Here is a 24547-nt window from a genome sequence, read left to right on the forward strand (position 1 = left end):
GGTCGCTATGAGTCGGGGCCGACTCGATGGCACATAACAACAACAACAACATATATATTCTTAGTGTGAATTTCACATAGTTGTAGAACAGGTGCGTAGAAATAAATCTTTAGTAGAATATATAATTTTAGTATTGATTACATATTGAAATGAAAATGTTTTAGATAATTAGGTTAAATAAAATATATTACATTCAATTTCACTTCTTTAATATGGCTATTAGAAAATATAGAATTACACGTGTGGGTCACATTTGTGGTTCACATGTTTCTCTTGGGCAGTTCTGGACTATACCTTAAGGCACTTAGATTAATACTGGCCTATCAGTTTCCTTTGAGGTCATGGTCTTCCTTTTGTCCTTGACCAATTCATTATCTTGTGTGTGGCTTCCCTTGCTCTCTCCTTTTTCTGTCAATCTGGAGTTCCAAGTCTAGACCTGCAAAGGGTTAGGTTCCTTTATTATCACCAGTGCATGTCTGTGAACATTCTGGATAATGTTCACACCTAAGAAATGTTTGCTGCCTCTTGTAGAAGTATTAGTGCCCTCCAAACTTATCCCTCTGCTATTCATCTATTATTTTCTTCTCTCTGGCCTTTCCTGCTATTCCATCCCTCACTGCGGCATTTCTGAACAGTACACAGGTGTTCTTACAGAAACATTCATAAAGTTCTCCCTGTCTTGGTATGGAATTGCTCCATGTGAGAATTTCTCTCTCCTCCTTTAACCCACACGTTTGCAGTCTTTCTCTAAACTTAAATGCTTCCCATATTACTACACTGCAGTCAGGGACCTGTTTTCTCCTGGGTCAGATTGTGTTGCAGCTTCTCAACACTTAATATTTGGAGTTGATACGTGCGTATATCTCTTTACGACCACACGAACATTTAGACAGCAGAACAATTGACATTTCTCTCATCAGTAAGTAGAGTAGTACGTATCATTTTTAGACTAGCTTGGTTTATGTGTATTTAACACATCATCTTTCTATAACTGCTTATAGTCTTCAAATCTAGCACTCATTACAGTCTCTTCCAAAGTCTCTCTCTTTAAAGTGGCAGATATTGATATTTTCTTTTAAAGACAGAAGTGTCAATGCTAAGACATTGCTGTTAATTACTAACCTTACTTGACAGGGTGTGTGAGAATGCTTCTTTCATTTAATTGTTTCAGCCTTTGGTATGTTGGCTGTTTCTGTGCACAGGACAGACCTCATATAACCTATGCACAACTCTTTCACCCCATTCTGTTAACAGTGTCTGTCTCTCATATTCTTCTGACGCTTTGAAGATGATAGATGTTGTCTTACCTTTCTATGCCCAGTGTCTGGTATAGAGCTTGACACTCAGTTAATGCTAGTGGAATGAAAATAAATAAATAAATAAATAAAAGGATGAATGCCTGAGCAGAGACTAAACTAGAGAATAGCAATACAGCAAACTGTAAGAAAGAGCTCAGGACCCTAAATCTTTTTTAGGTAACTTGAACTTTTTCTTTCCCATTGGTTATTTGAAGACACAAAATTTTCATCTTAATGTATTAGAATGGATAAAGACCATCTGTTTTAGTTTTTAAAAAGTCATGTCTCATTATTAGTTCTCCTATTAAATAAATTTTATGCAAAACATTGACTTGGTTCCTTCCGGGGAATCATACGGAATATCTTTGTTGGTATCAAGGAGTCTAACTCTGCATGCTCTGTGCAACTGAAACATAAACAGGGATTCTTTGGGGTTATTTCTAACTTTAAATGTTGATACATCTTTTTAAATCTTATTTTAAAACATTGTTGGAAAACATTAATGGGATTTTTATTAATAAGAATGACTTCTATCACTTCCAGGTTGGGAGGTGGCTGGAGATCATATCCAGAGTGGGGCTGGAGGCTCAGATAATGATTACCTGATCTTAAACTTGCATATCCCAGGATTTAAGTAAGGAAACCAATTCTGCTTCTCTTCTGTAAGAATCCTCATACCTGTCTCTCATAAAAATAATTGAAATAGGATTGCCATTATAAAATATGTTAGTATTGTAAAGAACTCAGGAAAGAAATGGTCAAAGGGTGATGTATTCTGTTTAAGAATACCTAAAGAATCAGTGATTGAGAAACTATATTCTATATTACTGAAATGACACTGAACAATGTTAACAATATTATAGCCAAATGCTACAATAACCATGATTCTTGGGTGTTGAATCGAGAGAAGTCATAGTCCAAATTGTTTGCAGGAGTCTCTTTTGGCTTATTTATTTTTCTCAGGGTTACACATAAGATAGTATGTTAAAACTTCTTCAGTCTTTAGTTTTCCACATTCAAAATTTCCCAGTAAGAATCTCTCTCTTATTTCATTTTTTTGCTTTAGCATGGCATTCAGAGATTGAGTGAGGAAGGAGGTGTGGTAGGGCAAGAGGTTGGAGGAAGAGAAGAGTGTGATTTTTAGCTTAATGAAAAGAAAAATAGGTTAATTTTGCTCCAAATTGAATTTAGAACCTACCATAAAATATTGCTGTTCTACTCTGTCCAATAGACCACCAACATCTGTTACTGGAGCTACAGGTTCTGAACTAGGAAGACTGACCTTTGTCTTTGAGACCCTTTGTTCAGCTGACTGTGTTTTGTACTTCATGGTGGTAAGTGAAAGAGGGCCTTTGGAAGACAGGTTTCTAAGCTTAGCATTCTTTTTAAACTATGAATTAATTTAACTATGCAAGTTGGGGTAAGAATCCTATTTTTCTTGCTGTTCTTGGGGCCTCCCAAAAACATTAAAAAATATCTAAATAAGTCCCTGTATTGCCTAAGGAATTTGACTGTTAACCAGAAGGACGGTAGTCCAAACCTACCAGCCACTCCTCAGAAGGAAGGTTGGGCCCTCTACTTCCGTAGTGATAACCACCTCAGAAACCCAAGGAGGGGTCGCTATGAGTTGGATCCAACTTGACAGCAGTGAGTTTCATTTGATTTAAAGTCCACATAGAAAGGAACCCTAGTGGGTATGTTCATACCTCATGGGCAGGATGGAAAGAAGTGGGCCAGGTAACTGACAGAGACAGGGATTACTAATCTTGTAGAAAATTCCTTCAAACATGTCATATCACCAACAGAATGAAAATTCTCCCCTAATGACTACTCAGCAATTCAAATTATCAGGAGGAAAAAGACATATTAATAAAAGAGGGCAGAAAATGAAGGTGACAGAGCATTGGGAAGAAAGAAAACTCTTCCTTGTTAAATGTAATAAATTGGGACACAGGTCTTTACTAAGTACACATCGTAACCTCACTCATTTTTTTAATTACACGGTGTGATATAAATCTCAACTATTAGCTTGAGAAAAGTAGCAGCACAAAATTTACTAAGACCTTTTGTGGGCATCAGTAGGTTGTTAGCTAAGATATTAGCATTACAATTAAGTATGCACTCAAATATATATTGTTTTTTGCTTTTTTCCCCAATGAGCCTTTAGTAGCAAGTTAATAGTTTAACAGTTTCTGTGTTAGATTGGGTTCTCTAGAGAAACACAAAAACCAGCAAAGTATATATATATATTTAGAGAGAGAGAGAGAGAGAAATTTATCTTAGGAAAATGGCTCACAAGCGTATAGAAGCTGACAAGTCCAAGCCGAGAAGTCCAAGTCTCTGGAGGAGATGGGGCTTGTGGCCGCCTTGGCTTCTGCAAGCACAGGGGGGCCGAGAGATTCAGCTGGCATGCAGTACACTGGTTGTTGACTCCAAAAAAAGACGAATCTGAGATCTCCAGGCCGAGCGGTGGGCTGCTCACTCATGGAAGTCTGTAGTTCGCACACCAGGGTTCCAACCCCTCAAGGAATGCGGCTCTTCCCAGGATGTCCCTGGATATCTTGGAAGCAGGCCACACCCCTAGAGAACCTCCCCTTGGGCAGACTGGCCACTCACAACACAGTCATCTGATCATGGGAACAACCACACAGAACTGGGGTCCAGCCAAGTTGACACACAGCTCCAACTATCACAGTTTCCCTCATGGGATAGACGTATGGAGATTTAAACATTTACCTACAATTAGTAATAGCTTGAGAGCTCTGGTGACAAAGTGCTTAAGGCATTTGACTCCTAACCAGAAGGCTGGCAGTTCAAACCCACCAGCCACTCCTCAGAAGGAAAGTTGGGCAATCTAGTTGGGCAATCTACTTCCGTAGTAATATTGCCTCAGAAACCCAAGGAGGGGTCGCTGTGAGTCGGATCTGACTCGATGGCAGTGCATTACTAATAGCTTGAATGAAGACAGACTATTTTGTTCTTAAAAAAAATTATTAACTTTGTAGCAGTTAAAGATCATAAATAATTTTCAACACATTCGTCTCTTGTAATTCAGATAACAATAAATCTTCAATTCTCCCAACTCGGAATGATTTCTTTAATCTGTTAGCTCTTTTTCATGCTCAATGCCATTGCTCAAATGTGGACCTCTAGTATCTCTCAAGGGCAATCCTACTTCCGTAGTGTTACTGCCTCGGAAACCCAAGGAGGGGTCGCTATGAGTTGGGGCGACTCGACGGCACACAACAACAACAACAACAAGTATCTCTCAAAGGAGCTCAGGTGGTATAGTGGTTAAGGCATTTGCTAACCAGAAGGTCAGTGGTTCAAACCCACCAGCTGCTCTGTGGAAGGAATATGGGGCCATCTACTTCCATGAAGACTTTTAGCCTTAGAAACCCCTTGGGGGTCACTATGAGTTGGAATCAACTCTGTCGCAGTGAGTTTGCTTTTTGTTTGTTGTAATATCTCTCAAAGGAGCTCTGGTGGCACAGCAGTGAAGCATTTGGCTGCTAACTGTAAGGTTGGTGGTTTGAACCCACCAGCTACTCTGCAAGAGAAAGATGTGTCTGTCTGCTTTCACAGATTACAGCTTTGGAAACATTGTAGGGCAGTTCTACTCTGTCCTATTGGGTTCCTATGAGTCTGGATGGACAGACAGCAAAGAGTTTGTCTTGTTTTGGTTTGGTTTTCTCAAATAAACTATTGAGTCATCATCTTTCATTTTTCTCATCTCCACTGTCATTCATGTTGCTGTCAAAATTATCCCAACTTAGTCACTTCTCAAAGTTATGGCAGTGGTGTCAACAACAAATCTACCCCCTTACTGTTGGTGGTACCCACCCCCCCAGCATTGGTTCTCAGAGTATGGCTCTAGGACCAGCATCACTTGAGAACTGTTAGAAATGCAAAATTCCAGGCCCCACCCTAGTCTTACTGAATCAGAAACTCTGGGAAGGGGCCCAGCAATCTGTATTTTAGAAGACTTGAGAGTCATTCATTCTGATGCATGCCAACGTTTGAGAACCACTAAACAATAGTTTATACTTCACATTCCTTGGCTTCTGAATGATTTTTTTTGGTACTCTTTCCTGAGCCTCTGTTACCAAACCTACTTCTCAATGTTTACCCTGTTGTTGATGTTACATGCTGTCGACTCATAACGACCCCTCCTTGGGTTTCTGAGTGATATCACTACGGAGGTAGGTTGTCCAACCTTCTTTCTGAGGAGTGGCTGCTGGGTTTGACCCGCCAGCCTTCTGGTTAGCAGTCAAGTGCCTTAGGTACTATGCTACCAGAGCTCCTAGACATTCTAAATTTGTTAATGTCAGTGATCACCACGTACTTTTTTTATTTCCTGTGCTTGACATTCTAAGCTAAAATTACATTTTTCTTTGTGTTTTGCCTGGTGAACTCCCAGTCATATTTAAAAGCTAGCTTAAATTTTACTTCTTCTGGGAGGCTTTCTCTTATTCCTATAAGTAAAGTTAACACTCTCTCCAGTGTGCTTCTAAAAACTTTTGAAAAAATCCTATCTTAATTACAAGAATTTATTTATATTTTTGTCTTTCTCACTTGACCAGATGCTCCTGAGGGTAGGGATAAAGTGTTATTTATTTTGTAAATTAGACCCGGAGTTTTTAGTTCCAAGCAGAATCTGCTAATTTTTCTTTCCTCTTCTGTGTGATTTGATGTACTCTCAGGGGTTTTTTCTTTTCTTTTTTGAGACAGGTATCATATGAAAACCATGTAATGCTTTACAAATGTAAGGTTGTAATGTTGTTGTTAGCTGCTATTGAGTAATTCCAATTCATGGTGACCCTATGTGTGCAGAATAGCAGTGCTTCATAGCGTCTTCAAGATTGTGGCCTTTTGGAAGCAGATCTCCAGGCCTGTCTTGTCTTCTGAGATGCCCTTGGATGGGTTTCAACTGCCAGCCTTTCGTCTAATAGTTGAAATGCTTAACCATTTGCGCCACCCAGGTACCTAAGGTGATATTATTTATAGTAAATTCCACTTATTATGACCCAGAGAAATGGTGTTCAGTGAGTGAAGTACAATCTGTATCCTACAAACTCATTTTTGGACACAGAGATGTGCTGGTTTGGTTACTCGATGATGTGGGGATTTTTGTCATGTAGGAGCTCTGGTAGCATAGTGCCTAAGGCACTTGACTGCTAACCAGAAGGCTGGCGGTTCAAACCCACCAGCCACTCCTCGGAAGGAAGATAGGGCAGTCTACTTCCGTAGTGATACTGCCTCGGAAACCCAAGGAGGGGTCACTATGAGTCAGGTCCAACTCGATGGCACATAACAACAACAACAACATAACAAGTATATTTTGTAATTCCAAAAATATGAATATTCCAAGAACATTTGGATGTTTGCCAGTTTCCCAAATAACAAACTGAAACTCACCCAAGTTTCTTTCTTTTTAAACTTTCTATTGTGGTTTGAGTGGAACTTTACAGAGCAAAGTAGCTTTCCATTCAGTAATTCATATGCATTTTGCCTTCTAACATTGATTCTAGTCCCCACAATGTAATAGCACTCTTCCCACTTCCTGTCTGTATTTCCCCTTCCATTCATCCTTCCCTCCTGTCCCTTTCTGCCTTCTGTACTTTATCCTGGGACAAATGCTGCCCTTTTTGTCCCCACCCAAGTTTCTAAGTCATTTATCAGGTTCTCTGCAAGGAAGACTAATTAGAAAATCCAGGGTTAGTCTTAGTTTTTATTTTAAATAAATCTAATGGAAGGTTGGGCAATCTAGTTCCATAGTGATACTGCCTCAGAAATCCAAGGAGGGGTTGCTATGATACGGGTCCGACTCCAGGGCACATAACAACAACAACAATGCATATTATATTATTTGGTTGGCTTATTATATTTGCTTTCTAGCCATGTTAATGAATGCATACGGTTTATTTTCACAATTAGTATGACTATTCTAAATATTGAGTTTAGCTCAGGAAACTTGTTGTTGTTGTGTGCAGTCAAGTTGGACATGACTCGTAGTGACCCCTCCTTGGGTTTCCGAGGCAGTATCACTACGGAAGTAGATTGCCCCATCTTCCTTCCGAGGAGTGGGTTTGAACTGCTAGCCTTCTGGTTAGAAATTATATGTCATACAAATTAAACCTTTTGAAATTCAAGTATATGCAAGAGAATGTTTCATGATTATTATAATTATGACTATGCACATAAAATAACATCCTGGTTAACCTGCATGTGAGTAAAAGTGGAAGTTGCCAGAGTTAATTCAGGGAGCATTTATGATTCTAATGCAAACGCTGCCTGTCAGAATCTTTCAAGGAAAAACATAAAATTGCAAAGCCTTTCCATTCTATGAGGATCCTAGTTTACTATGAAAAGTTTGAGGAATTATGCTTCCCCTTATAAATGTATTTTCCTAAATGAGACACACAAACACACACACAAAAGAAACCATCAACACACTATTGTTTGAAATTTCTATCAAGTTATAGTGACAATGTGGTTGATATATTATGAGTCCTAACTGAGTAAGGTGCTTGTGCAGACTTGAAGGGAAGTTTTGGGAATTCTAGAGTTTTATATATATATATATATATATATATATATATATATATTCTGCAGATAAATATTCGTGAGCTATACAGGGTTTATTATGTAAATAAAAACACATTTGTAATGTATATACACTTATATTAATACTTAGTTTGTGCTCTATTTACATATATTTTTTTACTGTATTACAGGATATTAATAGAAAAAGTACCAATGTGGTAGAATCATGGGGTGGAACCAAAGAAAAACAAGCTTATACCCACATCATCTTCAAGAATGCAACATTTACATTTACATGGGCATTCCAGAGAACTAATCAGGGTCAAGATGTAAGTTGCAAGCCCCCTTTTTCAGCACAAAATTGATGCCCCTGGTAGATATTCACAGAGTACTACGTACTCTCACTCCTGTACTGGAGGAAAAACCTTAGCTTTTTACTTCGTGAAAGTAATCACTTGGTTGTAGAGTGGATTGATATAGGAATGATAAATATTGTTAGATTTTTTTTTTGTTGAGGGTAAGCATGGATGACATGCATTAACACAATGTATCTTTAAATTGTTCTGAACTCTAAAGAAATATAGCTGTTTGAAACATGAGAAAAAATGTCTAATTTTGGATTTACTTAAAAACTTACTTTTAAAGCTTTCTGAGGCTTTGAAAAAGCTGGCAACTTTCTTCTTCTTCATCTCAATGGTTTTGCATTTGTCTAGAAGCCATTAACTGGTGGTGGTTTATTACTTCATTACTATAATGTCTCCTTTTACAGCCTGGAAAGCGTGTGTACATACAATTTGGTTAACACACAGACTTACTTACCTTTATTTCCCTGCTAGAATAGACCCCAGTCCTCCCCTAAGCAGATTCCACTGTGGATTTTACTAGTAGCAGAACTGGCACTTTCTTGGTACAGCTATTTGTTGACATCCATAAAATGGGCCTTTCAAGATGAGAACAAGGTAAACCACTTGTTCAGATGCTGCCTTCACACTGTGGCGGCAAATGCAGAACATTTCCTCTTTAGACTCTCACTGGGGTACCCTTTCCCCAGATGTTACTTGACTGACTCCAGTTATTGTGGAGTGTCCAGGTTACCTTCATGTGGACCACGACCATGTTGTGGAACTCTATTTTTCCCTTGCCTTTCTTTTATCTTTGTCCCAGACAACAGAAAGCATTATGTAGCCTGTGGTAACTCTTCACTGTACGAATTAGAGTAGAATGATCTCCACTGCTTGGTGACACATTTCATGGACCAGGTTACAAGAAAGTAAAGTGTAAGGGCCCAAGTTCTTGTTCTCTGTTCTGTGTCCCTTTAGTAGAAATCAGAATATGTTTGGTGTGGAAAGTGCTGGAAAGAGGAAGGAAGGCCCAAAGAAGTGGTTTGAGTACTTCAGTGTTATATGGTTGGTGTTTATGGGAGAACCAGAGTTGGAGTCTTCCAAGACTTAAAGTCTCTTTCTACCCTGCCTACTATCAACTTATATCTATTATATCATTAGATTTAGGCTTATATCTGAATGTACAATTATGGGAGCGAAAGTCACTCCTTTATTAAACCATACCTGTTCTTCTAGACATAAAGTCTATTGATATGCCTGAGTTTTTATCAATTAACACATACTATGGCAAAATTTCTGGAACTCCATTATAGTGGAAAATAGCTTCTAGTGTCAAGATTTAAGACTGTTTTTATAAGAACTGAATAAGAATGATATTAATTCATTGTCAGTTACAAACTGTTAGACTGGAGTACTCTGCTTAGTTATGTTGGTGATAGCAACATAAGAAGGAAAAATCTAATTGTTTAATTAAACCTCCAGGCAGAAGTCATTACTTTCTGCTCTTTTTTTAGAATAGACGGTTCATCAATGATATGGTGAAGATATATTCTATCACAGCCACTAATGCAGTTGATGGGGTGGCATCCTCATGCCGTGCCTGTGCCCTCGGTTCTGAACAGTCAGGCTCATCGTGTGTCCCCTGCCCCCCAGGCCACTACATTGAGAAAGAAACCAACCAGTGCAAGGAGTGTCCACCTGACACCTACCTGTCCATACATCAAGTCTATGGCAAGGAGGCTTGTATTCCCTGTGGGCCTGGGAGTAAAAGCACTCAGGTAAGTGGGTCTACATTTCGGTTATCCCTGTGAAAGGACATTTTAATGGAGACTCTCAAGTACTCCTTAATATTTCTCCAGAAAATGTGAAGTTATTATTTATGCAGAAAAATGAAATTTTCTGTTCTCCCTCCTCTTATATTATTGTACATTTAATGTGTACCAGTAAAGTACCGGCTAATGGGCTGTATAGAATATTAAGGAAAGTCCCTAAATAAGAATACTTTCCCAAAATACAAAAACTGATTTCTTATGCTTTCTGTTAAGGTGGATGCTATGATTGCTAAAGATTTTGCTGTACTGAAGACTGATTCTGTGTTATAGGTGAAAGAGAGACCATGATTTTATTATGTATTTAAACTGGCATAACAGAGTTTCGACTATTTCTTAATTTTGCTTTTAATAAGAAACTAGTCTTAGAATAACATTACTCTGGTGTTTAAATATTTAAAAATATTCTGAACCTTTTGAAATTTGCCTAGAAAAATCTAGGCAGAATTTAGGAATTCACTATATTAATGTGATAAGACAAAACTAAAACCAAAGTACTAAAATAGCTTTTAAACCGAGAACTTAGTTTTGAAAATCATTTTCAGTAGCAGCTAATCCTTTCTTTCCTGCTGTATTTTTTTTTCTACATTTCTTCATCTTTGATCAAAGGACCACTCAGTTTGCTACAGTGACTGCTTTTTCTACCATGAGAAAGAAAACCAGAGTTTGCACTATGACTTTAGCAACCTCAGTAGTGTTGGCTCATTAATGAATGGTCCCAGCTTCACCTCCAAAGGAACAAAGTACTATCATTTCTTCAATATCAGTTTATGTGGGCATGAGGTAAGTTCTGGCTGTCAAGGTGAGATGGAGTTAATTTTCAGCTCTGATTGATATTTTCTTGTCTTGATGGGCCGAAAAAATCTCTTTGGAAACTAACAATCAAGTGTCAGAAGCTGAGCTTTTCTTGCTTACATCGCTGTTGCTTCCTAGCATGTTGGCATCTTTTTCTACCAAGGGCCACCTTGTCTGGTTCTCAGTCCATCAAAGTACTTATCCAGTCATTTGAACCCCAAAGCTTGCAGCTGTGATGTGCTTTAGGGATCTTTCTTTCTTTCTTTTCTTTTTTTAAAGTAGATCAGGCTTGTCAATTTCAACTATTGTTTGGCAGGCAACTGTGGTTTGGAAAGTTTTACTGTGGTTTAAATTGTGAATTTTGTAAATTTTGTTTTAAAAGGGGGAATAAAAAGACTTCCAAGAGGAAGTTTGTCCAAAAATAAAAAGTATATGCAGATGACAAATGTCATTGCATTAGGTAAGCCTCTGTTAATAACACACTATATATAAGCAATGGAATTTTTTTCTTTGAGAAGAATTGGAACCTTAATTGATACTAGTATTGGGAAGAATTAGAGGACTTTATACCCAGAATTTTAATGGTTCAAACTCACCAGCCACTCTTCAGAAGGAAGATTTGGTGATCTACTTCTGTAGTAATACTGCCTTGGAAACCCAATGAGCGGTTGCTATGAGTTGGATCTTACTTGGTGGCAGTGAGTTTTTTTTTAAATGAGAATAGGGTTGGGAAGTACATATAGACAATTAGCAAGAATGAGAACAAAATAAAGCATTTCCTCCCTCTCACTTTCCATATTGACTCCTATACTTTTAGTTGTCTTCATTATGAAACGTTGTTGCAAACTTTGTGCAAAGGAATATAAACAAATCTAATGGTAATAGAAGTTCTGAAACAAAAAAGATCTATAAATTTTACATGGCATGTCATTTGTCCTGTCTTAATACTCAGGATGATCTAACACATTCACTTAATTGACCACTCAGTTCACTCAACAAATAAATAAATATTGAATACTTGTTATTTAATTAGTGTGTCAAGTAGTGAATAAGATTAATTCCATTATAAATCACACTTCTCAATCTTATTCTTATATTACCAATGTCTCTTCTTCTATCTTCTTATCTCCTTCTGTTGTTCTTCTCTTTCCTTTCCTTTTCTTCTCTTTCTCTTCATTTTAGTCTCTGCTCTTTTCCTCTTTCTCAATATTTTATCTCTGCTCTTTCCCATCATTTTTCTGTGCTGGCTTCAACATTTTATTTTCAGTTTGGTCAAAGTGTATCACACTTGTATTGAAAGCTTGATGGAAGGGGTGAATCTTATAGGTTAGGATAGCTAGAAACATTAAGGAAGAGAAAGGTTTATACTTTCTTTACTTCCATCAATGCAATTTATACCTCGAAGACTGATAAAACAGTGTTTCTGTTTTATTTTTACAATTCTTTGTAGAATCAATAGAGCAGGCTTAGTTAGTGGCACTGAAATATATTTAAGCACACTATATTTGAACAGGGAGTCCCTAGGTGCCACAAATGGTTAAGCCCTCAACTAATAACTAAACGGTTGAAATTTTGGACCCATGAGAGGCATCTCTGAAAAACACCCTGGAGATCGTGCTTCTAAAACTTCTAAAGTACAGTTCTACTCTGACACACATGGGATCGCCGAGTCTGAATTGACTTGATGGCCAATAACAACAATAGGATAGTTAAACAATTTTCCAATTTTTATAAATTGTACCTTCCAGACATCCTGCAAATGATCATGGAATTTAAGATGAATAAATTTAAGGTGAAAAAAGAAACATGCAGTGACCAATGGAATAGAACTCAGATCATGATATCCTATGATTTTCCGATATGCCTTTTATGTTTTCTTCTTCAGACTTCACATTACCTTTCTGCCACATGTAGAGAAGGAAGAGCAAATCCTTTTCCTTGGCATTACAACCTTCACCAGCAGTTTGCTAATCTCTTTGTATATGTTGTTGTCCTTGAGATGAGAATTTCATAGGTGACTTTTCTTTCTTTAAGTCAGATGGCTTGCTTTCAGCACAACTGATTCTCATGGTGGGAGAAGTAGCGTAGCCTCACATTACACTGTTAATTTTAACACAGTGACCCTCAACCCTGGTAAACATTGGAAATCTCTAGGAAGCCTTTAGAAAATACTGGTACCTGGGCCCCACACCAGATGAGTGAAATAAAAATCTCTGGGGTGAGGAGAGAGCCAGTGTTCTACTATTACAGTATTTAGTATTGTAGTATTAGTTAGTTGAGATTTAGCTTAGAGACTGACCACCGAGAAAACCTCTCCTTTATGACTTTGTTTTCCTAGGGGAAGAAGATGGCTCTCTGTACCAACAACATAACAGACTTTACAGTAAAGGAAATGGTAGGAAAGTCAGACGATGACACAAGTCTGGTCGGGGCATTTGTATGCCAGTCAACTATTATTCCTTCTGAAAGTAAGGGTTTCCGAGCAGCCTTATCATCACAGTCGATCATTCTGGCAGATACATTTTTAGGTAAGCTTCCTTTGTTTCATATATGTGTGCATCTATATGTGTTCACAGATTCCAAAATTATATTACCAATAAATTGTCATTGTACTGCATTGCATTGGTGTTTACTATAGACAATTACATAGGTAATTCTAAATTCAGGCTTTGTAATGTGACTAAAAAGGCTCCTGCAACTGGGGTCTATTAGTGAATCTCAGTGAGTATAAGAAGCTTTTGAATGTATGTATTAATTCATAAGTGATATGAGATATTCTAAAGAGAGGGCCTATGTCTTTAATTAGATCTCCAGAAATTTAAGAGGCAAAATACTTTAAAAAACCCAAACTAAAAAAAAAAAAAAAAATCAGAACAGTAAACACACTCTAAACCTACATCATAATTCCTGACACTAGTTTCATGATCTTTTCTCATACCAGAAGTAAGCTGGTGACAAGTAGCAAAGCTGAGGATGCTGAATTTTATTCCCCATTTGCCCTTTCTATTTTGGTGGTCCTGGAAGTTGCAGGGAGGGTTGAAGAAGAATCCAGGTCTGTAATTAGGATTCTTAGGAATCAATTTTGTTAGAATCTCTGGAGAAGAAGTTACGAGTATGTGGTTTTAATAAGCTTCTGTGGTGATTTCCAGTGTACAGCCAGCTTTGAGAACCATTGCTTAGATTCCAGAGGAATTTAGCATTAACTTTTCAGCACCATGGTCAGTTACAGCTTTGTGCCCAACATCAAAACTTTGGTATCAGAAGCCGCGGTCGCTATTGTCATTGTTGTTATGTGCCCTGGTGTCGGACCGGACTCATAGCAACCCCTCCTTGGGTTTCTGAGGTGGTATCACTACGGAAGTAGATTGCCCAACCTTCCTTCTGAGGAGCGGCTGGTGGGTTTGAACCGCGAGCCTTCTGGTTAACAGTCAATTGCCTTACGCACTGTGCTACCAGAGCTCCCTAGTGGTTGCTGTTACTACTTGCATTTTTGCTCTGCACTGTTTTCCCTATAGGAGATGGGGAAAATGCCATATTTTTCTGTTTCTTAAATTAAGCACATTTTGGGGTTAGATTGTAGAAATTATTAAATGTCCCCCAAATTTTTGTTTTGTCACATATTTATATTGAATGTGAGCAAAAAGCTAGTGAAGTCATCAGAGGCAGAGAATTTTAATAGAAGAATTTTGAAATTTTAGAACTGCAAGGGACTTTACACCTCATTAGAATTACTGCAAGCATTTTACAGATTCAGAAAATAAGACCCAGGGGAGTGAAGTGTAAAGCAAGATCACAAAGCCAGCAAGTATAGTCTTTTCTCTTTCATTCTGGAGACCTTAAAAAGTCTCATATTCTTGCCATGGATGCATTAATTTCATACAATGTTTATAGTATAAACTCCATCAAAGTAAAGTTATTTTTAATCTATACCTACCGAGGTAAATAAACCTAATTGTTCCATGTTGCTTAATAGTTTCTTTTTAAATTGTCATCTAGGTGTGACAGTTGAAACAACATTGCATAATATTAATATAAAAGAAGATATGTTCCCAGTTACACAAAGCCAACTACCAGATGTGCATTTCTTTTATAAGTAAGTGAAGATACTACCTCCCTTGATTATCTTTTCTTAAAAATCAAAAAGAACACACACAGACATGAATTTTATTTCCCATTATGGATTGTAAGTTCTTAGTGGCGGGAAAGGTATATTATGTCACCTCATTGTGCCTCCCTTGGTAGCTTGTGTTGTTGTTGTTGTTATGTGCCGTTGAGTCAGACCTGACTCATAGCGACCCCTCCTTGGGTTTCCGAGGCAGTATCACTACAGAAGTAGATTGCCCCATCTTCCTTCCGAGGAGTGACTGGTGGGTTTGAACCACCAGCCTTCTGGTTAGCAGTCAAGTGCCTTAGGCATTAGGCTACCAGAGCTTGTACTTAATAGAAAATCAGTTATTGCTTCTTAAATGAAAACCCACTTTAGAAAAACAAAGAAACAAACAACCCACTGCCGTTGAGTTGATTCCGGCTGATAGTGACCCTCATTGGGTTTCAAAGGCTGTAAATCTTTACAAAAGGAGATCGCCTCATCTTTCTCCTGGAGAACAACTGGTGGGTTTGAACTGCTTACCTCCAGGTTAGCAGCCAAATGCCCTACCCACTATGCCACCACAGCTCCTTTCTTAAATGAAAGACAGTAAATGTAGGAAATGTGGAGTTTTTAAAAAGCCTTATATAATTTCTTTCAAATATATAAAAAAAAAATCTTTTAAGTCAGGCAATATGAAGACTCTGTTGTGTAGGTAGTAATTGTAATCAGCATATCAAAATATCAACCTTTAAGTAGGTATTACCTCTTTTCTCTTTAAAAAGTTTTGTTTTAATTAAGCTAAACACCTTGATGGTTGCTTATCACTTTACTGGGAAAAAAGTCAACTTTTCATAGACAGTGGAGTCAAATGAGCTCAATTTGATTACAATGATAAATTAGAGAACTTTAATAATTTTAGCATTGGTTCATAGAACCTGGGAACAGTTATATGCACAGTATTTCAGTCTTTGTGATCTGTGGCCTATCATTTGGTAAAATATCATTTGCCTTACAATAGGTCCTCTACAACTACAACATCGTGTGTTAATGGCCGGTCAACTGCTGTGAAAATGAGGTGTAATCCTAACAGACCTGCACCAGGAGTGATTTCAGTCCCCAGGTATTCTTATTTCTCTTCGATTATTCCACATTTCTGTTTATTTATAGTGAAAAAGCTAAGCTGTCCAGAATTTTAACTATTTTAAAGCACATCCTTTGTGAGGTAGAATGCAGAAGGGGAACAGAATCTGTTGGTTTTTATTATAGGAATGCTGTATTCCTGTTAACAGGGGGAGGTCCTTGCTTCATCACAATACTTCCCAGCCTCCTCAGTGGCATTTTCTTATCCTTTTTATCTCAAAAGTCTATTTTTTTTTTAAAAAATGACCTAAGGTATAATTCAGTTAATTATAAAAGTTTGTATCCTTGTATTTATTCTTATGTTTAGCCCCCATTTCTTTGAAAGCTGAATTAGGAATTTCCTTGAGTTATGGTACTGGATCTACAATTAGCTAGCTGGATTTCTGGACTAAGTAATCTCATGTCAAATCATAGTTTCTTTCCCTGTAAGTGGCAGGGAGCCAGAGTAGATAATTTATATGACCTATTTATAATTCAGTTTTATGACTTATGGTGATGGAATCAGCGAGCAGCTAATCTAAGTGATGTCATTGAGGCAACAATTCTCCACAGTCTAGATCTTTTTAATATGGTCTACTATAGATGGGAACACTCTCAAAAACCAAATTCACTGCCATAGAGTTGATTTCAACTCATAGTCACCTCTATTGTGTTTCTAAGACTGTAAATCTTTACAGTAAGTAGATTATCCCATCTTCCTTTTGCAAAGCAACTGGTGGGTTTGAACCACTGACCTTCTGGTTAGCAGCTAAATGCCTTATCCACTAGGGGAGAGTAAACAACTCCTTAGACTTAGAAGAACTGTCAACTTATGGCAAGGTTGCCTCTATAACATTAGGAGACACTGAAATGCCTCCTAATTTTTATTTTTCACAGATCTTTATTGTTCAATAGTATATTAATTATTTCTAATCTTTTTAGAGTTAAGGTACTGTGAGATCATAGTTTGATTTGCAGATTTTTCTTTGTCAGTATACAAAAAGCATGTATTTTTTTAAAGAAAATAAATTTACTTTAATTATATGGTTGAGAGTTTCACAATACCCCTCAAGGGATTTTAACAGATCCTTCTTATGTCATACCAGGATAAGAAATCAGTGGTCTAGGCATTACTTCAACTAATTGTGTATCCTAAAATTAGTTACAATGGTGAAGTAGTATTTTAAGCTTATTTTTGGATATAAAGGCACACTGACATGCACCTCTCACCAGCTGTGTTTCTCTGGTACTCATAAACCTATGAATTAATTTTTCTTGTTACCAACTCCAAGTAAGAAAACACTGTGATGAGGGGAGTATTTTTTTTTTTTTAAAAAAGGTAAAAGCCATCAATGAAAGAAACAGGGCATATGGTGCTCAAAGGCATCATACAGTGAAAGATCCCTCTACCAGAATTCAAGCTAGAGACACCAGACTAGATCCCTCTGGTTTGCATCAGTGACAGCAAACTACACTTTAAACGAAGTGGTGTTAAGTGATACTAGCAATAAAAGCATTATTTCATCATTATCCATTATCCACTATCCACTATCCCACCATATAGCCTTGAATTCAGGTACTTACTGTATTTCCTGCAGGTTGTTTTTGAACTTAGCTGCAGGCTCTAGGAACCTACCTGGATGCTGTGTGATGTGTCCTCCAAGTCTCCAATTCTCTCACTCTAGCAGATGATGTTACAAGTGACTAGGTCTGCAGTTTAGAAAATATGTCGCTCTATCTAACTTCTCCAGTGCGGCTTCTGATGCTTTAAAGTATGAAAGAGAAAATAATCTCATGGTCCTAAATATGGCATAGGGAAACTGACTTTTTTTTTGCTTGCTTGTAGAAGAAAAGATAAGTTTCTCTTTTGAGCTCAGCAGTCTGCCACATAGGGAACATCTTTTGCAGGTTTGTTAAGATTCCCTGCAGCATAATACCTTGAGATATTGATTTTAAAAGTTGATTTCTGGGCCTTTCTTATAGAGCTTATGCATATTGAGCCCAGGAATATTAATTTTGAAAAACACAAAGTAATTATTATTAAAGTAATTCTAATCATATTAAAATTTGAGTCATTAGTCTTAATGCAGATTTTCGAGATTTGGCTTCTTCCCACCACCCCCACCCTCCCAAAAAAGAGATTCTTAAACTTTGTTCTGCATTTCAGTTTTCTGGAAAGCTGTTTTAAAATGTGTGATCCACAGGGTGAGGTACTTCAACTATATTTTTATTTAAAATTACTTATGATGATGATGGAGTCCTTGGGTGGCACAGATGGTTAGTATGCTTGGCTGCTAACTGGAAGGTTGGCAGTTGGCAGTTTGAGTCTACCCAGAGGTGCCTTGGGGGAAAAACAGATCTTGGAGATCTGTTTCCAAAGGTAAAAAAAAAAAAAAAAAAACACTGAAAACCCATGGAGCACAGCTCTACACGGACACTCGGGGGCTTTCCATGGGTCAGAACTGACTGGACAACAACTGGTAACTGGCACAACTCTGATGCACACGAAGTTTGAGGACCACTGCTTTAGGGAACTACTTGGACCCTAAACCTACATGTGTTGACCTTTAGTTCTTTTTTGCATCAATTTCCCATCAGGACACAAGGGGGAGCTCAGAGATCAGAACATGGCAAACCGCAGTTTTTCCTGAAATAATTACAATATTTTAGCTGTAGGACTGAATGAAGATTTCCTGCGAACACCAAAGAAATGTTAATATAGTGGAAAGGCTGCTTTTGAAATAGACTTACTATGCATTTTGTTTTGTTTTGTTTTTAAGCTTTAAGATCTTGAGGGTGCTGCAGTGAGAAGCTTCGAGCCTCGTGTGTAGACTGGGAGATACCTGACAGAAGGCTTTTGCTGTTAGGAAGGGTTGTCACCCTCCAGTATGTCTCCTCTCTTGGCTACAAATCTTAGCCAATCAGACAAAGGTGACTTTGGCAGCAGAAATGTTGTTTGGGGCCCTAGGTGACCTGGGAAAATGTTAGAAGACCCCAAGCCCTGGGAAAATGGGAAAAACATAACAGAAAGTGAATGAAGTAGAGAAAAGGGGAAACGTGCATTTTCTGTGTATTTCAATGATATTAGAGCCAAACCAAACCAAACTCACTGCCCTTGAGTGGGATCCGGGATTGGACTCATAGTGACACCTCCTTGGGTTTCCAAGGCAGTATCTCTACAGAAGTAGATTGCCCAGTCTTCCTTCTGAGGAGTGGCTGGTGGGTTTGAACCACCAGCCTTCTGGTTAGCAGTCAAATGCCTTAGGCACTACACCACCAGAACTCCCTATGAAATTAGAGGGAACAGCAAATTATCTAGGCTGCCTATTCCCCTGCATTGAGTATTCCAAACCTGTCTGTCTGGTTGGGTAACTGTGGTTGGATTCGCCTTTCACAAAGTATCTGGAGGTCGTAAAACGTTTTAGATAAAAAGTCAGCGGCATGATGTCTGTGGGAGATGAAATCTGAATGCTGGAGTGGATTTTTGAGATCCTCTAGTGTAGTTTCAGTGCAGATCAGTGAGGGCAAAATATTGAATGATGCAGGAAACATCAAGAGAAGATGGCAGGAATACACAGAGTCACTGTACCAAAAAGAACTGATCGATCTTCATCCATTTCAAGAAGTGGCATATGATCTAGAATCAATGGTAATGAAGGAAGAAGTCAAAGCTGCAATGAAAGAACTGGCGAAGAACAAGGCTCTGGGAATTGATGGCATACCAATTGAGGTATTTCAACAAACAGATGCCCCATTGGAGGCACTCACTCAGTTATGCCAAGAGATTTGGAGGACAGCTACCTGGCCAACTGACTGGAAGAGATCCATATTTGTGCCCATTCCAAAGAAGGGTGATCCCACAGAATGTAGAAATTATAGAACAATATCATTAATATCACCGGCAAGTAAGATCTTACTGAAGATAATTCAGAAACGTTTGCAGCAGTATATTGATAGAGAACTTCCAGAGGTTCAAGCCGGATTCAGAAGAGGACGTGGAACAAGGGATATCATAGCTGTTGTCAGATGGATCTTGGCTCAAGGAAGGGAATACCAGAAAGATGTTTACTTGTGTTGTATTGACTATGCAAAGGCATTTGATTGTGTGGATCATGACAAATTATGGATAACATTGAGAAGAATGGGAATCCCTGAGCACTTGATTGTACTCATGAGGAATCTGTACCTTGACCAGGAGGCTGTCATTCGAACAGAACAAGGGGACACTACATGGTTTAAAATCAAGAAGGGAGTGCGTCAGGGTTGTATTCTTTCTCCACACTTATTCAATCTATATGCTGAGCAAATAATCTGAGAAGCTGGACTATATGAAGAAAAACGTGGTATCAGGATTGGAGGAAGAATCATTAACAACCTGAGATATGCAGGCGATACAACTTTGCTTGCTGAAAGTGAGGATGACTTAAGGCACCTACTGATGAAGGTTGAAGAATACAGTCTGCAGTATGGATTACATCTCAACATAAAGAAAACAAAAATCCTCACAACTGGACCAATGAGCAGCATCACAATAAATGGAGAAGATTGAGGTTGTCAAGGAATTCACGTTGTTTGGTTCTACAATCGATGCCAACGGAAGCAGCAGTCAGGACATTAGACGACGTGTAGCATTGGGAAAGTCAACTGCAAAGGAACTGTTTCAAGTGCTGAGGAGCAAGGATATCTCATTGAGGACTAAGGTGCGCCTGACACAAGCCATGATATTTCCAATCGCCTGGTATGCATGTGAGAGCTGGACAATGAGTAAGGAAGACCGAAGAAGAGTTGATGCTTTTGAGTTGTGGTGCTGGCGAAGAATGCTGAAAGTACCGTGGACTGCTAAAAGAACTAACAGATCTGTCCTGGAGGAAGTGCAGCCAGAATGCTCCTTGGAAGCAAGAATGGCCAGACTTCGTCTCACCTATTTTGGTCATGTTGTAAGAAGGGACCATTCCCTGGAGAAGGATGTCATGCTTGGTAGGGTGGAGGGTCGACGAAAGAGGGGGAGGCCTTCAAGGAGATGGATTGATGGTGGTGCCTGCGATGATGGACTCAAGTATAGCAGGGATTGTGGGGCTGGCGCGGGATCAGGCAGTGTTTCGTTCTGCTGTGCATGGGGTCGCTATGAGTCGGAAACGACTCGACGGCACTTAACAACAACAACAACAGTGTAGTTTCTACCTTAGTACAGAATAAACTGTTGATATAACAGAACACTAATATTCTTAAGTAAATGCCTGGCTAGCCTTCTCTTAAAAAGCTTCCCAAACCTCTAATCATGATCCTAGAGGAACTGGAGGGCTCTGCTTTCATTAGGAAAAAATTAGATATAAGCATTGTGTCCAAAGGGTTCTTTAGAAACATGAGAAATTTCTGTTCGTGAAAAAGTTATATAGAAAAGACATTATTAAGAAGTGGACAGAGGGAATCATTTTTACTATGATAATAGAGATACCATAGCACATGAGAGATTCTTGAGTGAAACCCATTTATTTTACATGTTAGGAAACACCAAGAACCCAGGTTCCATGGTTAGAGCTGCATGGTTGAGATGCAGTGCAGATTCCTGACTGCCTGTTGTCCTTTCCATGTCGTCAGATTTTCATCTTGACATTTTCCCTCTAATTCCTCATCGATAGAGCTTTGCAAAGCAGCACACTAAGCGTAGAAGCAAATATAACATTTATCCCAGAGGATAACACAACCAAGCAGTGGGTTATTGGTGCTGTCTTTTAAATGAGTCATCTTTCCCCAAACAGGCTCTTCTTTATTAAGGTTATGAGTTGAAGAAAAATTATCTCTCTCTTTCTTAACTTATGACTGTATTTCACTGTCTAAGTAGTTTATAGATCAGTCCAAAATTGTTTTTTACCAAAACCTCCTTCAAAGTCCAAATTCATTTTCATTAACAAGTGTAATTTCTGGGAATATTGTATTTCACAGAAGGGGATATTTCACAGTTCTGTCCTGATAGTATTCAGGGCTCCAACACAGGGTTTGATTTAGAGTTCTATCAAAGTTCTCAGATCTATTGGATGCGAATGGAGTGTTATCTTTGATCTTTGGGGAAGGACTATTCAAGCCAAAAAGTCTATCAATTTTAAGTCATTAAGAACTAGAGACCAATGACTGGTTGAATGACTTCCTTGTTTTCTTTTTCTCCTGCACCATTTCTGGAGAGGTAATAGATATCTAAATCTGCACAAATTAAATTTGAAAGATAGTGGAATTCAAAAGATTAAAACCAAATTAAGGTCTTAGAACATTAAAAAGTAAGGAGACATATCACAGTATTGTGAGCAAAGGTAAAAGCAACTAAAAGCCATGATCAAGAAATGGAAAAATTTTAATACAAGATTGCTAAAATTGCACAATTCAAATACTAATGGCCATTCTTATAATATGACTTAAAAATATCACAGAACATAAAGTTTTAGAATCAATTTTGAAATATGGATAATAAAATTTTAACATAATTTGTTTTCCCACAAAAAAAGATAAAAGAATGCTAGGGAGTGTCAGCTAATGTAGTTTACCTTGATCTTGATGATTCTGGCTTTTGGTAATTATCCAGGGTAGAATCTTTAGGACGGGATATTTTTGCAGGGGGTTCATAGAATTTTAATAGTGCCAAAGGCACTTGGCTGCTAACCAGAAGGCTGGCTGTTCAAACCCACCTGCCACCCCTCAGAAGGAAGGTTGGGCACTACTTCCATAGTGATAACCGCCTCAGAAATCTAAGGAGGGGTCTCTATGTGTTGGGGTCAACTCGAGGGCACATAACAACAACAGCAACAACAACGTATCTAAAAGCTATGAATCAAAGCCATGAGTCAGAAAAACTTCGTGCGGTTTCAGTTATAGCCGTTTATACTATCTGGCCTCAGGGCAAACAAGATTGAAACAAGATGCAGTGGGACCCCACTCAGGAGTCCTTTCTAAGGTCAAGAACATCTCAGCAGAGAAAGACTGAGCGTTCTGAGGTGGGAATTCTGAGAGGAGTTGCTAGCAGCTTGCCAGAGACAGCATTGTTGATGCTAGAGCATTGTTGGAATACTGAGATAGAGCGTCTTAGTGCTACAGTAGCGGAAATACCACAACCGGATGGCTTTAAGACAAACATTAGTTTTCTCGCAGTTCTGGAGGTTGAAAGTCCAAATTAGAGTCGTGGCTGTTTGCTTTTGTTGAAGTATCTTCCCTAGTATGTGAGTCCCTCTGTTTCATTTTTTGTTATAATTCCAAAGGGATTAGGTTCAGGGTACACCCTATATTGGCATAGCCTTATTAACATAACAAGAAATCTAATTCCAAAAGGAATTATACCTGTTGACAAAGAAGTTAGATTCCAGCGCATATTTTGGGGGAATACCATTCAGTCCATGACATGGGAGAATGCCAAGAAACCAACAAAAGCCACGTATGAAAGAAGCTCAGCAGTAGTGACCTGGTATCAAATGATAAATGTTCTAGACACACAGCACTGGGACCTTCCCCTTAATCCTCTGAAATCAACTCCACAAGGTTCAGAATTGTACAGAAAATGTAGATGACTTTGTTTTGGATGAAGTTTTGGAAAATAATTTTATCATAAATCATAAACTTTCTAACCAATAGTAGATTGAGTATCAGTAAGTAGTCAAGATCGTAAGTAGTCAAGATTCTTTTCCATGAATTCATAATATCAACCAAGTAGGTCCTGCTTTAGGTGGTGTTGTTGTTGTTGTTATGTGCTGACTCATAGTGACCCCCTCCATGGGTTTCTGAGGTGGTATCACTATGGAAGTAGATTGCCCAACCTTCCTTCTGAGGAGTAGCTGGTGGCTTTGAACCATCAGCCTTCTGGTTAGCAGTCAAGTGCCTTAGGCACTATGCCACCAGGTAGGAACATTCATTTAGAAGAGAATATTAGTAACTGGTAGCTCAGTCTAGGTATTCTCCTAGGAAGTGTATCCCATTTTACAACTGTATTCATTTCCTAGAATTTTTGTAACAAAATGCCACAGAGTAGCTGGCTTTAAACAACAGAAATTTATTGTTTTACAGTTCTGGAGGCTAGGATCAGGGTGTCAGCCATGTTGATTCCTTCTGAGGCTTTGAGGGAAAATCTGTACTGTCTCTCTGTTAGCTTCCGGAATAGCTCCAGGCATTCCTTGGTTTGCAGCTGCAGTGTCACGTGGCATCTTTCTTTCTCTCTGTTTGTTCTTTTTTTTTTTTTTTTTCTTTTAATAATAAGGGCACTCAGATGAGATTAGAACCCACCCTATTCTGGTGTGACCTCATGTTAACTCTGGTGGCATAGTGCCTAAGGCATTTGACTGCTAACCAGAAGGCTAGTGGTCCAACCCACCAGCCACTCCTCAGAAGGAAGTTTGAGCGATCACTTTCTTAGTGGTACTGTGTTGGAAACCCAAGGAGGGGTCGCTATGAGTCGGATCCAACTCCATGGCAGTGAGTTTGGTTTTATTTCCATGCAAGGTCATGTTCACAGGTGCCAGTGGTTAGAATGTCTCTCTCTCTCTCTCTCCCCCC

The 24547-nt window shown here is 38.5% G+C and overlaps 1 protein-coding gene across 1 annotated transcript in view; it reads left to right on the forward strand.

Annotated features, from left to right (window-relative positions):
* ELAPOR2 (endosome-lysosome associated apoptosis and autophagy regulator family member 2) overlaps nucleotides 1–24547 on the forward strand; it is a 206033-nt gene that overhangs the window by 161844 nt on the left and 19642 nt on the right. The window contains exons 7-14 of the mRNA XM_007956629.2: nucleotides 1842–1932; nucleotides 2530–2632; nucleotides 8036–8173; nucleotides 9700–9963; nucleotides 10624–10797; nucleotides 13148–13337; nucleotides 14806–14902; nucleotides 15918–16019. Of these exons, the coding sequence (XP_007954820.2) occupies nucleotides 1842–1932; nucleotides 2530–2632; nucleotides 8036–8173; nucleotides 9700–9963; nucleotides 10624–10797; nucleotides 13148–13337; nucleotides 14806–14902; nucleotides 15918–16019 (1159 nt within the window). The remainder of the gene's footprint in view (nucleotides 1–1841; nucleotides 1933–2529; nucleotides 2633–8035; nucleotides 8174–9699; nucleotides 9964–10623; nucleotides 10798–13147; nucleotides 13338–14805; nucleotides 14903–15917; nucleotides 16020–24547) is intronic.

The sequence above is a fragment of the Orycteropus afer genome, unplaced genomic scaffold, assembly GCF_000298275.1.
Source record: "Orycteropus afer afer isolate SDZICR_OR568_19922 unplaced genomic scaffold, OryAfe1.0 scaffold00644, whole genome shotgun sequence".
Classification (NCBI taxonomy): Eukaryota; Metazoa; Chordata; class Mammalia; order Tubulidentata; family Orycteropodidae; genus Orycteropus; species Orycteropus afer.